The sequence below is a fragment of the Carettochelys insculpta genome, chromosome 7, assembly GCF_033958435.1.
Source record: "Carettochelys insculpta isolate YL-2023 chromosome 7, ASM3395843v1, whole genome shotgun sequence".
In the NCBI taxonomy this organism is placed as follows: Eukaryota; Metazoa; Chordata; order Testudines; family Carettochelyidae; genus Carettochelys; species Carettochelys insculpta.
Window position 1 is genome coordinate 75,729,456 of NC_134143.1, and position 13,874 is coordinate 75,743,329.

Sequence of the window (13,874 nt, forward strand, 5' to 3'; positions counted from 1 at the left end):
CAGGCGCTTTCTGCCCTGCATCTCAGGTGTCTGGGTGAGAATAGTCACCGACAATGTCACCAGAGTGTGTTATATAAATCGGCAAGGGGCAGTGAGATCCCACTCTGTGTGCGGAGGCCCTCCGATTATGGAACTGGTGCATACAGAATGGCCTAATGATGGTGGCCTTATACCTACCTGGAGTGAACCATGTCACGGCTGATCTGCTGAGCAGACAATTTGCACCAGACCACAAGTGGGAGATACGGTCCAACGCTCTCCATCCTATTTTTTGGTCTTGTGGCACTCTGTCCATAGACTTGTTTGCAACCTGCAGCAACAGGAAATACCACCTTTATTGCTCCAGAGCAGGCAGAGGGCGGGGGTGTCTCGGTGACACTTTTCTTATCCCTTGGAAAGGCCTTCTCTCATACGCCTTTCCCCCAACGGTCCTCATCCACAAAGTATTGGAGAAAGCTAGATTGGAGGGAAGCAATCTGATCCTCATAGCTTTGTCACGGGCTTGGCAACACTGGTTCCTCATCCTGCAACGCATGTCAGCACTCCCTCCACAGTGGATCCCTATTGTTCCGAACCTGCTCACTCAGAACCACAGGTTACTGCTGTACCCACCACTGCACACGCTTCGCCTCCTGGCTGGGCTGATAACTGGTTCTATCCCTCAGAGGCCTCGTGCTCTGAACAGGTCAGACATGCTGTGACGCACAGCTGGTGAACTTCCATGAGAAAGACATACACATACAAGTGGATACGCTTTATGGCATGGTGCGCCACTCAGTGCATGCACCCAGAAGAAGCCCACATACCATCCATTCCGGACTATTTACTTTATCTTAAGCAAGAAGGACTTGCTCTGCCATCATTAAAAGTGCATCTAGCGGCCATCTTGGCTTTTAGATACGATGGATGGGACGTCGGTATTTGCGCACCCGATCACATCACGCTTCCAAAAAGGTCTCACCAATCTGTACCCTCCTCATAAATCTATATCACTGCCTTGGAATCTAGACCTAGTTCTGGATTCAATATCCAGGCCTGGGTGGTAATGATGGCTCTTTGAGATGTGTCCCCGTGGGTACTCCACTATCCACCCGTCCTTCCCGCTTCAGTTTGTCTCGTTATGTCTTTCAGATGCATACTTCCGAAGCAGTTTCAAGGAACTGGCTCAGAACAGATCACACACACGACTAGATGTGTGTGAAGGGCCTGGCGCGCTTCTGCGCATGCACGATCCAAGCGGCAACTGCTTTGCAAATCTCTGATCTGTGGTGCTGGGGACCTGGTATGGAGCACGCACGGGGACACATCTCGAAGAACTATTGTTATCACCCAGGTGGGTAACGTCTCTTTACCAGCAGCCCCCTGGGGTAATGGGGGGGCAGGTAGAGGAGGGGGAGGGGCAGGGGCAGGGGCAGGGCCAGGGCCAGAGTGGCTGCTGCACACTGTGCTCACACTGCCTTGAAAGACAAAGTAGGCTGTGCCTCAGAGAGTTCTGCCCCCCTCCTCACTCTCCCCTTTGCTGGTAGGTGATAGTATTGGGCTAGGGAAGGTGCAGTCTAGGGCAAGGAAAGGGGGGCAGCCACTTGTGTAAAAGGAGAATCAGCTGCTAGGGGATTGCACTTAGATTGGTGCCCTCAGGCAGCACAAACAGGAAAGCCTCTAGAGTAAAGGGCAGCTGGGGCCAAGCCAGGGGTTAGAGGAGGGATCAGGGGTTTGGGGGAGTCCCATGAAGGATGGGGGACAGAATTCAGGAGGGAGCAGAGACAGTAAGAGGGGGTTAAGGAAAGCAAATCATAGAGGAGGGCTGGTAGGGCTGGATTAACTCTTCTGGAGGCCAGGGCTATTAGATTTCATGGCCTCCCCTGGGATCTGGGATGAGCACAAAAATCATGGGTTCAGAACATGGGAGGGTTTTCTCCAGGCTGAGCCAGAAGGCTGGGGTGTGAGGTGGGATGAGGGTGCTCTGGCTAGGAGTGCATGCTCTGAGGCAGAGCCTGGGATGAAGGGTGTGGGGTACAGAAGGAGGGAGCTCCAGGCTGGAAGGGGACTCAGACTGGGCCACTGATGGATGGGTACAAAGGGGCTCAGGGCCCAAGGCAATTTAAAATGGCCTGGAAGCCTCAAATGCTTTTAAATTGTTCAGACAAGCGTAGTAGGTGGAATCCCCACTTTGGGGAGGCTAACCCCCATGCCATTCTTTCTGCCCGTGTCTCCCCTCAAAGACAAGAGCCACCCCCCACCACCTGAGAGGAGGTAGAAAAAGGCAAGGTAATGGGAGAAATAGGGTGGGCTGCTCCACTTGGCATAGGTGTTAATAGTTTAGAGGGTATATGTTCTTTTTACAACAAGATTCTTTAGGAGCTTTGTAGCTACCTGCAACTGGCTAATTTTTAAAAAAAATATCCTGTGTAGGTAGTCCGTCGTGTCCGACGATGACGTCTTGAGCTTGCACAGGCTCATTGGTTGTGGAGCATGTACATTGTGGGAGCATCAGAGGGGTAGCTGTGTTAGTCCGGATCTGCAGCAGCAACGAGGGGTCCTGTGGCACCTTATAGATTAGCAGAAATGTGTGAGCATCAGCTTTCGTGGGCAAAGACCCACTTCATCACCTGCATCTGACGAAGTGGGTCTCTGCCCACAAAAGCTGATGCTCACACATTTCTGCTAGTCTATAAGGTGCCACAGGACCCCTCGTTGCTATTGTGGGGGTGTAGCACGAGAGTGTGCAACACATGAGCGTGCAGCATGGGTGTGTAACATACATGTGCATTGTGGGAGAGTAGCACATGAGAGTGTGCAACACAAGTGTGCAGCATGGGCATGTAACATACATGTACATTGTGGGAGTGCAGCGCATGAATGTGCAAGATGTGAGTGTGCAGGATGGGTGTGTAACATACATGTACATTGTGAGAGCGTAGCACGAGAGTGTGCAGCACGTATGGGTGTGCAGCATGGGTGTGTAACATACATGTACAGAGTGGGAGCATAGCATGAGGGTGTTCAACAGGTGAGTGTGCAGCATGGGCATGTAACATACATGTACACTGTGGGAGCGTAGCATGAGGGTGTGTAACACATACGTGTGCAGCATGGCATGTATCATACATGTACATTGTGGCAGTGTAGCACATGAGGGTGCGTAACACGTACGGGTGTGCAGCATGGCATATAACACATGTACATTGTGGGAGTGTAGCATGAGGGTGTGCAACACATACGTGTGCAGCATGACGTGTAACATACATGTACGTTGTTGGAGTGTAGCACATGATGGTGTGCAACACATATGGGTGTGCAACATACATGTACATTGTGGGAGTGTAGCACATAAGGGTGTGCAACACAAGTGTGCAGCATGGCATGTAACACATGTACAGAGTGGGGGCATAGCACATGAAGGTGTTCAACATGTATGGGTGTGCAGCATGGCGTGTAACATATATGTACATTGTGGGTGTGTAGCACGAGGGTGTGCAGCATGGCATGTAACATACATGTACGTTGTGTGAGCGTAGCACATGAGGGTGTGCAGCATGGTGTGTAACATACATGTACATTGTGTGAGCAGAGCACATGAGGGTGTGCAACACATACGGGTGTGCAGCATGGCATGTAACATACATGTCCATTGTGTGAGCATAGCACACGAGGGTGTGCAACATGTACGGGTGTGCAGCATGGCATGTAACATACATGTACATTGTGTGAGCAGAGCACAAGGGTGTGCAACACATACGGGTGTGCAGCATGGCATGTAACATACATGTACATTGTGTGAGCATAGCACACGAGGGTGTGCAACATGTACGGGTGTGCAGCATGGCGTGTAACATACATGTACATTGTGTGAGCATAGCACGAGGGTGTGCAACATGTATGGGTGTGCAGTACTTGAATACAGTGTAGCCGTAATTTGTTTCCTTCTGCACTGATTCAAAGTGGTTTGAGCATTGGCCCACTAACCCAGGGCTGTGAGCTCAGTCCTTGAGGCGGCCATTTAGGGATCTGGGGCAAATAGATTTTAATAAAAAGGGATAGTGCTTGGCCCTGCCATGAAGGCAGGGGACTGGACTCAGTGGCCTGCCCAGGTCCCTTCCAGTTCGAGGAGATGTGTGTATACAGTTCCTTTCCCTGGCACTGCAGTCCCAAGCCATGCCTCCCCGGGGCCCCACCTTTGCTCTGGGAATCTGGGTTGGATTCTGGGCCAGAAACCTGCAACTGTGCTTTGCTATTCCCTTACCCAGCTGGGGCTGGCAGAGAGGCCTGCGCTGGCTCCTCGGGGCAGTGAAGCCAGCCAGCGTCCAGTACCAGTCCTGCAGCAAGCAAGAGACTCTAGCTCTGCGAAGGGAGCCCCTCCCTCAGCTCCACTGCAGGAAGTGCTGGGAGGCTGTGGGGTGGGGGGTGCTCCAGCACACCTGACTGCCTCTGGCTCAGATGTGCAGCTGGACTCCAGGCTGTCGAAGATTTGCCTTTGACAGCAGCTGGCTTTGTGGGGGAATTAGTGCTGCCAGGGTTGTTGTTATAAGACTCAGTGTTTGAGCAAGTTGTCAGCACCAGCCTTGTTTGGCGTTTCCTGTGGCCGTCCAGGGTCCCTGCAGGCATGCCTGAGAATTAGCTGGGCCAGGTGTGAACCTGACTCTCATCCCACTAAGCCAGGAGAGTGAGCTCAGCTCTGCCCCAAGGCACCAGCTAGCATGGCTGAGCAGGACCAGCTTACAGAACTCCATACGGTTTTGCAGGGAGCCCATGGCTGGCAGGGAACGGGACTCAACCCAGAGCTCCTCATCAAACCAATACCCCCCCACCACAGGCTGAAAGCTTAATAGTTTCCAAGGGCAGAAAGGACCTCTGTAATCATCCACGCTGCCCCCACAGCTAGCTGGAAGTGGGGAGAGACTCTGGGTCTGTCTGTGCAAATACAAAGATAACAAGCAGGCCTGTAGCACCTTAAAGACTAACAACTTTATTAGGTCACGAACTTTCGTAGGAAGACCCAGCTTCATCTGAAGAACTGGGTCTCACCCTTGAAAGCTCATTACCTAATAAATGTGTCGGCCCCTAAGCTGCCACAAGACTGCTTGTTATTTGTGAAGCTACAGACTAACATGCCCGTCCATCAGAAACTGCAGACATACAATCGGTTCCTGCCTTGCTTAGATGCGTTTGCTATTCAGCAGATGGAGCGGTGTTTTGCTCAGTATAGTCAACTAAATTTGTGATCCAACAGCCCGGCCCTGTGTGTGTGAAATGCAGGGATAGCTAAAATACAGTTACCACTGTTTGTAATCTGGTGGGAATACAGAAAACTAGGACTGCGCTGAATTGTTCCACAGGAAAGGGCTTGGCTCACCACACACAGAAAGACTCTAGCTAAGGCAGGGCCTCAACTTGCAGAGCTCTCTGAGGGAAGGGGAAAGTTGATATTGACATTTGCTGTTCTGCTGCCTCCTTCCCTTGTGTTGCTCTGGTTCTCTTCCATTCCCTTCCCTCTTTACTAATGCTGCTTTTCCTGGTCTGTAAGCTGCTGGAGTTCCTGGTGCTTTTTGCTGTTCCTGTCATTGGCATGTCCACTGCTTCTGTTGCAGTGGGATGCTTGACCTGGTTGGAACACAGTGGAGCATTTGTCAGCCTTCATTCTTGCTTCCTTCCAGGACATTGACTCTGAGCCTCTCTTTCTCTGCTGGACCTTCTGCCAACATGTTGGGGGTTTGAGGGAACCCAGACTGTCGTTCCCTCACTGGTCATTAGAAGAGAGCCAATCGTGGTTCTTTGAAGTCATATGTTCATCATGGAGAAGGTGGAAGGTTTCAGGAACTTATGCTGTACACATTTCTGCGCAGAACAAGACAATACAATTTTGGATTAGCACCTGAGAGGAGGTGCGCACATGAGGGCTAGGCAGTCCCTCATGAGTGTTTCCACTGAATATCTAGAGAGATACACATCCCACAGAGCTGGAAGGGACCTTAGGAGGTCATCAAATCCAGTCCCCTGCCCTCTTAGCAGGTCCAAGCACCATCCCTAGCAGTTTTTTTTTTTAAATGAATCAACCTATTTGCCCCAGATCCCTAAATGGCCCCCTCAAGGATTGAGCTCACAACCGAGTTTAGCAGGCCAATGCTCAAACCACTAACCTATCCCTATCCCCCAGAGAACTGATCTCAGTGTCTATGACTGTTTGCAGATAGCTGTGCCCCTACCTGCACATGATACAGGAGACTCAAGGGGCTGGGCCAGAAAGACAGTGAGGAAGTCCAGGCTGATGGGGACCAGGCTTAACCCCAATACTTCAGGTGGCACCCCAGAAGAAGGGGGCAACCTTTCACAAATACTACCTTCAGCACCCCTGGTGCCTGGCACTTCCCTGCTCACCAGCACCCAGTCCAGGGATTTGAAACAAACAGAACCTAGGGGCAAGGCAGGCACAGGGCAACTGAGTGCACTAAGGAAAGCCTGGAATCGATAAGTTCCGCAGGCTGTGGTTCCCCTATGCCCTCAGCATGGGAGCAATAGCCCTAACCTCATCCTCCTCTGGCATTTGAGTGGCAGGGGCCTTCCACCAGTACCGTCCTCCATTGCTCCCCAGGTGTAGTTTATCTTGAATTGGAGAAGTCCAAGAACTCTCCCAGGCAGCTCATGGGATTCTACCCCATGATGCAGCCCCAACCTCCACCTTTCATTACTGGTTGGGAATGGCTGCACGCAGCCCACTACACACTGTGATTTTATCTCTGAAGACACCATTCACCACAAGCAGCTACAGCAAAGCCACCTCCACGTTGCTGAAACAAATGTTTCACTTAAAATCTCTGGCCCCTCCTTCCACCCATCCCTGCTGCTACCTGCATTTCCAAGCTGCCTTCCATAAATAAATCTCACCGCAGCTGTGGTCAAGGTGACTCCAGGCACTTTTGGGTCACTGTTTTGTCCAGTCTCTTCCCAAAAGGGTCAATTACTCTGGATTGCCCCAAACTCAAAGCTTAGAGGCATTTTACAAAGACAGCCCAAGTGGTCATGTAATGGAAATAAAAATGAGGCCAGCCAGTCAGCCCCTTCTCCCTGTTCTCCAAACTGGCAACCACAGAGTACCCCTCCTGCAGAGCCTATGAGATTCTCAAGCTGGACTGAATAGCTCTTCCCTCCACTCACCAACATTTGTCAATAATGAGCCATTCTCCAGAGCCACAAGGCTTACAGAAAGTGGAGGAAGAAATACTTTTCCATGCAACTCAACATTGGCCAATAGAACTTGCTAAGGGAGACGTTGGGAGAATTAAAACAAGATTGAAAGGGCTCTAGATCACAGCCAGTAGATTTAAAAAAAAAAAATGCTATTTGGGAAACAATTGAACTATTAGTCGGCAGGAATCAGCCTCTTGGTGGGGGTCACAAGAAAGTTCTCTCTGCAGGCAGCTAAAGCTATGTTCACCTTCCCAAAGTGACAATGCAAGAAGCACTCTGGAATAGACATGGAGGACTAGATTAGCTGGCTGATGGCTCTGATCTGATTCAACAACTCCTATGTTCCCATGATAAACAGAGCCAGCCATGTGGAATGAAGAGGGAAGCAGGAAGGTGCTTAAGGCGTGTTCACTAGACAGGCTCTGTCCCAAAGGCCTTATTTATTTCCATGGGTTTTGGCTCAGCCCTTTGCCCATGTTTGTGCCAGTACAGGAGGTGAGACATCATACACTGGCTCAGCCAGAGGCCAGTGTCTGGTTCATCTCCCCTCATGCAGGAAGCTACAGCCCTCTCCTGGAGCATCTGAGCACTGCACTTGTCCTCTGGGCAATACCCACTGTCCTGTCTGCCATTTTTGTGCATGAAGCTAAGAGCCCTCACACACCTTCCATTTCTCTTATGCTCCTTGCTGCCAGCTGACCTTCCTGGTGCAGGTGGAATGTCCTGAGTGCACATGTATCTCAGCCACACCCCTTCCTGCAGCGCAGACCCACTCATGCTGAGCAGTTGCAGGGTCAAAGTCTTGTAGCCCAGACAAATCTCCTGCATCCCCATCCACTCCTGAGCATGATCCACATTAACTGCTGAGCAACACATCAAGGGACCAGAAATGACATACCCATTGCTCAGGGCTGGAAATAGATAACCCAGTCACACCTCTGAGCAGCCATAGCTCCCTTACCTCCTCTTGGGTAGCAGCAAGAGGCCTTTCCCCAGTCCCTTCTTCCCTCCATAGCACCCAGGAAACTCCTCCCTATAGTCCCCAAATTTGCAGGAGCTCAGCCCCTGCCTAGAGATCCGGATTAATTCCATAGCAAGGGCCATACCTTCAAAGTGCATCTCAGCACACGTCCTCCCATTGACAGCTGCCCAGGCCCACCTCTCCGCCCAACAACAATCATCTGCCAGCTCTTTCTCCCATCTTTTGCCATCACGCAGTTCCTGCTTCCTCCACTTCTCTCCCTCCAACCTCTCCCAGTCCGTTTTCCCAACTGTGACTGCTAGCTAACAGCCCTACCTCATCATCAGCCTGCCACATCCCCCCAGCCTCCCTTATTCCTTCCCCAAGAGCCTCAGGCAGGGAGTTCTCAGCAGCTCAGCAGAGTTAGTTACATCCACCCATCGTGCAAAATGGGAGCACCAGCCACAGCCTGTGCAACTGTGTAACAGGCTGGAGAGCTACTGAAAGGCCCGAACTCAGGCGCCAGGTGCTGGGCTCCACAAGCGTAAAAAGGGACATGACAATAAAGCAGAATTCTTTATTGGAGGTGCCAAGAATAGGAACCATCATAAACCTATGAACTCCCCTCCCAGGCAATCTTTCCTGCCACTGGGCAGCAGGGTGGTCGGTGTCAGGCGTGCATCTGTGTGTGCGTGCTACTAGACAACGGCTAAGCTCACACCTCCTCCACCCAGAACCAGCCAATAGCCCTTGGCACTCCAGGCAACAGCAAGGACCTTTCCTAAGCACCAAAGCTTTGACTTGCCCATGCTGAGTCGTGGTGTTCATCGTCCCAAGAGACAAAGCTTCCAGTTCAAGGAGATTTGGTGGGTGGAGAGCAGGTAGAAGTGCAAGGGCAGGTAACCTGGTCTGTAGGTTCCCGGATGACTTCACTTAAGGCTTCTGGGGACAGGAGCAGGTTGTGCTGTCTGAGCAGAGATGTAGTAGCCCCAAGCAAGAGACAGTCTTGCTAGAGCCCAAGAGCTTTCCTGCCTCCCTGTCTCCAGCACAAGCCAAGCCAAGGGAGACACAGAGGCAGGGAGGGGAGATTAAGTGGGGCACAGCTCTGACTTATTTCCCAGCCCGGCGCTCCTCCTGGCGCTTGGTGAGAATGTATTTGAAAAACTCGTACACGGACCAAGCAATTGCTGTGGAGGGCATCTGGTAAATGACTCGGGCCTGGACCCCACGGAAATAGGCGGTCACACCACCTACTCGATACACCGTCCTGAAGGCATTGGCCATGCCTGTGATATGTCCACTGATGTTGGAGTTCAAGGCCAGGGACTCCTGGGTGTTGAGCAGCGTTTTGCAAACGTCCAATGGCGTGGTAGCAGCAGCGGCCACAGCACCTGCGCAGGCCCCTGAGACCACATGAGAGCCAGGATTGTACTGTCTATGGGGGTTGAGTTGCTCCTGCAGAAACTCATAGGTCATGAAGTGGATGGCTTGGAAGGGGATGTTCATGGTGAGTTGGGTGGTGTAGCTGCGGTAGAAGGCGCCAGCCCCTTCGTTGTGCCATACGGCTCGCACACAGTCCGAAACCCGCTGGTATGGTGAGTTGTACATCTGCATCCTCTGCTTGACCACTTGGGGCAGATGGCAGCAGCAAGCAGTCAGCCATGGTGTCCAGCGGCCAAACCACCGAGGGGAGAATGAGAGACAAAGATAAATACAGAGCTAGGGAGCTCCCTGGTTTCTATTCTTACTGGCTTCAGAAACCACTGACAACTAAGAGCAGAGGAACCCTGGTTCAAGATCCATAACACTCAACATCCACATACCATGCCAGGAATCCAGCAGGGTGCCAGCCCCTTCACCATATTAGCCTCTATCAGAACACCCCAGGGCTGCTATACTCCATTTCACTTAGCATGTAAACCCTCAGGGGAGACCAATCCTCTTCTTCATTGGTACTGACTCATGTGGCAGCCAGAGCACATCATTCTGTCTCCCAGATGGATCTTAGCATCTGGGTACATTCCTGCATTTCTACAGCATTTTCCATCCCAGAATGTGCCCAAATACTTCACTAATTCATCCAGCAGATACATTAGCTCATTACAGCCACAGCCCAGATTGCTTCCAGTTGGAAAGCCAAACCCCAACTCACACACCAGAGCAGAAACAGCTCTAACTGCCAGTGCAGGGGGATTCAGGAGGCAGAATGCATGTAACTGAGCTGGAATTTGGCTGAGACACCAGGCCGAGGCCATGCCCCCCATGTTCTGCAGAAAGAGACAGAGCACACCTGAGCGCTCACCCCGGCACACCACATTACCACAGCAAGGGAACAGCATCTACTGAGCCAAAAGCACCTGCATGTCCGCAGAGCAGGGGGAGGGAACAGCTGAGCAGTGGGCAAACCCAGCTGTTTCTGACTCTGTAAGTGCAGTCTGACTCAACAAGTCTTTGGCTGCAAGTATATATCTTGAGAAGGCTTCAGAGTACTTGTCAATTCCGTGCAGTGGGGGTGCAGGCCTTGAGGGAAGGCCTCTCCCACAGAGCAGTTTCTCCCAGCACTCACATCCTCTCTCTAGAGGACAGCTTCAGCACTGGTGCCACCTGGTGAGAAATGTACTCACCACAACCCAGATCACTGGTGATCTGAATTCAGACCCATTAGCTGGAGCTGTTGCTTTCTCTGCTCATCCCTGTGATGAGATCCTGGAGGAAGCGCAGGGTGGGAGAAAGCTGGCTTCCTCATGCTCTTCCCTTAGATCGCCCACCCCAGACAGGGACTGCCTCCTTTCTCCTAGGATTGAAATCTTCTGGCTAATCACCTCCCTGGTTGGATGCCACTGAGTTATCCAGGCCTGGGCCCTAGGCAGGGAATGCTGCTCAATGCAGGACTCTCCCTAGATAAGACAGAATGAGCAGAGTGCCCCCTGGTGCCACAAACAGGAGGAGCACTGCACAGAGGTGAATTCTGCTCCTGCACAAAGCGCCCCACACCCACGTCTATGGGACCTCCCCTGTAGAGGGGAAGGGGTCATCATTACCTTCCACAGGGTTCATAGCTGCATCATGGAGCAATGTTGCTACACACCCTGCTGCACCTGTAAAATAAGAACTGACACATGTGAGGGGAGGAGAGGGCAAGAAACCCAGGGCTCCACTGAGCCCCAGAGCTCCTTGCCAAAAAAAAGGGAGACACCCCTGCCAGATCTCCACTGCCAAAAAGGAGAAGAGTGGTAAATTTCTAATGTCACCAACACATCCTGCACTACAGGAAGCCAGATGTCACCCACCCCTGCCTCAGCACCCACAAATCAAGGGAGTAGGTGGGGGGGGTGGTCAGTTCAATAATCCCCCAGATCCTTATGGAGATGACCAGGCCTCACTTAATCCCAGCACCTGCTAGAAAGGTGGCTCAAACAGATTTACATGATCCACAAGCTTTACAGGGCCTCACTGTGTCCACAGTGAGAAGCCACTCCACATTTGGGATCCCACTGCATCCAGTATCCACCAGGATGAAATACACCCCCATCCTCCCTCATGCAGTCCAAAGAGTCCCAAATCTGTTCGAACACAGCAGTGTAGGGAGCCAGAGGAAACCAAAGGCACCACTAGGAATGAGGTATGGAAACTCTGAGGGCTGCATCCTAAACCCTGCTTCGCTCTACCTACCCACAAGGCTGCAGTCAATCCCAGTTCAGAGATGAGGGGGGAATTCCTGCAGGCAGCTCCCATCCACAGGTGATGCTGTGAGCAAGGGGCAGGTGATGACCAGCTCCCAGCCCCACTAACCTGTTTCTCAAAGCCAGATACCTACGAACAGCTCAGACAGGTCTACTAAGAGGTGCAGGTGTGAGTACAGCACTTTCCGCCCGCCCCCCATCCAGTCCTGGGCTGGTAGAGAAGGGGGACGTGGGACAGAACACAAAGCAGATGGGCTGCTAGCTAGTGACTGGAGAGAGGACTTTGTTTTAGGACATCTATCTACTCCAGCTTGAACAGAATGGCCTCAGTGCAGCATGTCTAGTGATTTGGTGGTATCGGCCTAGCCACTGCTACCAACTGTCTCCCTAGCATTGCCCACCATCACCTTTGTATAGCATCACCAAGAAACCACATCCTGGACTGGATGACATTGGTACCACTACAGCACCTTGGAGAACCACACAGCAAGCAAGCCCTGGCCTCTATGCGGAGTGAACCGTACTCCTGACTGCCCAAAGAACTAGTGCACACACACCCAGCTTCCTTCTCACTTGCTGGGGCACATTTGTTTTTTCCCATTTCTACACCCGGCCTGATAAATAGGTCTAAACAGGTAGCAAGCACCTCCTGTGCTGCTCATGCTTTCCCCATGATGCACTGCAGCCAGAGCAGAGCAGTGGACACAGAGTGCCCACAGGGCTGGTACAAAACCATGCAGATACAGGTCAGGGCATAGTGTCTGGGGTTAGTCAGGGGAAAGGAAGCCCTGTGCAAACCAGTTTGAATTCTACGGACTCATCCTGGGACAGCACAGGACCCCTGGCTTCTGGGGATGCTCCTGACTTTACTGCCCCAGCCAGCAGGGACCCCCTCAAGGACGGTGGTGCAGGGAAGCTGTGCAGGAAGGATCAATACCATTGGCCACATGGCTATTGCCCCCAGCATGGATAACATCACTCAATGTCTTTTTTAACTTTTCATAGCAGGCGAAATACAAGGCGTGGGCAGGACCCGCCCCCGTGGCCGTGATGTTCATGCCCCGCATCGGCCTCCAGAAACCCTCCGTCTGGATAATCCGCCACAGGGCCTCGAGCACGTTCCGATAGCGGGCGGCGGGCTCCGGCTGCAAACTCTGCATCCGCGTCTGAAAGCGCAGCAAGGGAGGAGTGTAACGCGTGCGGAGCAACTGCCGCCGGCTCCCCCGCTCCGCCTGGGCCGGGCCGGCGGGCCCAGGAGCACGGCCAGGCGGGCCGCCGGCTCCCCAGAGGCTCCCGTGCCGCGCCCGTCCGGCCGCAGGCAGGCAGGGAGGAAGGGAGGCCGAGCCCGGCCCGCCTCCGGCCCCGGCAGCACAGCCCGGCCCGGCCCCTCACCTTGACGCAGTCGATGGGGTACATCACGCAGTGCTCCAGCACCCCCGCCACGGCCCCGGCCAGCATGTGGGTGGACACGGCGGCGCCCTGCGGCAGCGCCTCGTAGTCAGGGTCGGAGCCGGGCTCCGGGCTCCGCGCCGCCTCGGAGCCCCCAGGCCCCGGCCCAGCCTCCGCCCCGCCCCGCCGGGCCCAGCCAAGGCTCCCGCCCAGCAGAAGCAGGATCCGGCCCGACTCCGGCCCGCCCCCGGGGCCCGCGCCCGCACCAGCGCCCGCCCCCAGTTCCATGGCGCCGCGCGGAGCCTCCGATCCAGCTCCAGAAGCCGCCGTATCAACTACGGGCCGCGTCCGGCCGCAGGCTCCCGCTTCGCCTACCCCGCCCCCTCAATGCCCATTGGCGAGCCGTACTTTTAGTCCCGCCCACCAGCGGTCTCTATTGGCCAGAATCGTCAAGCGCCCGCCTACCGACGAGATCTATTGCTTAGCTCGCGCTGCGTCTTGTACATTCACAGCTTCCATTGGGCAGCCGCTGCATCTGACACTCCCACCCACAACGCCTATTGGCTAGACGCGCCTTCAGTCCGTCCCATCCGCAGAGCCAATTGGCTAACTGATCCTTTTCTTCAACCCATCTGAAGAACTGATTGGGCAGTAGA

The 13,874-nt window shown here is 53.3% G+C and overlaps 1 protein-coding gene across 3 annotated transcripts; it reads right to left on the minus strand.

Annotated features, from left to right (window-relative positions):
- Window positions 1–8,709: 8,709 nt before the first annotated feature.
- On the minus strand, window positions 8,710–13,578 carry SLC25A28 (solute carrier family 25 member 28). Of its 3 annotated transcripts, XM_074999366.1 has the most exons (4): window positions 13,222–13,578; window positions 12,767–12,995; window positions 11,188–11,244; window positions 8,710–9,774 (listed from the first exon to the last, which is right to left on the minus strand). In XM_074999366.1, exons 1-4 carry the CDS (start codon window positions 13,504–13,506, stop codon window positions 9,257–9,259), a joined length of 1,089 nt encoding a protein of 362 aa, XP_074855467.1. In that variant the 5' UTR covers window positions 13,507–13,578; the 3' UTR covers window positions 8,710–9,256. The 3 variants fall into 3 exon arrangements, with proteins under 3 accessions (XP_074855467.1, XP_074855468.1, XP_074855469.1); XM_074999367.1 differs by lacking the exon at window positions 11,188–11,244; XM_074999368.1 differs by lacking the exon at window positions 13,222–13,578 and having other exon boundaries at window positions 12,826–12,962.
- Window positions 13,579–13,874: the final 296 nt, after the last annotated feature.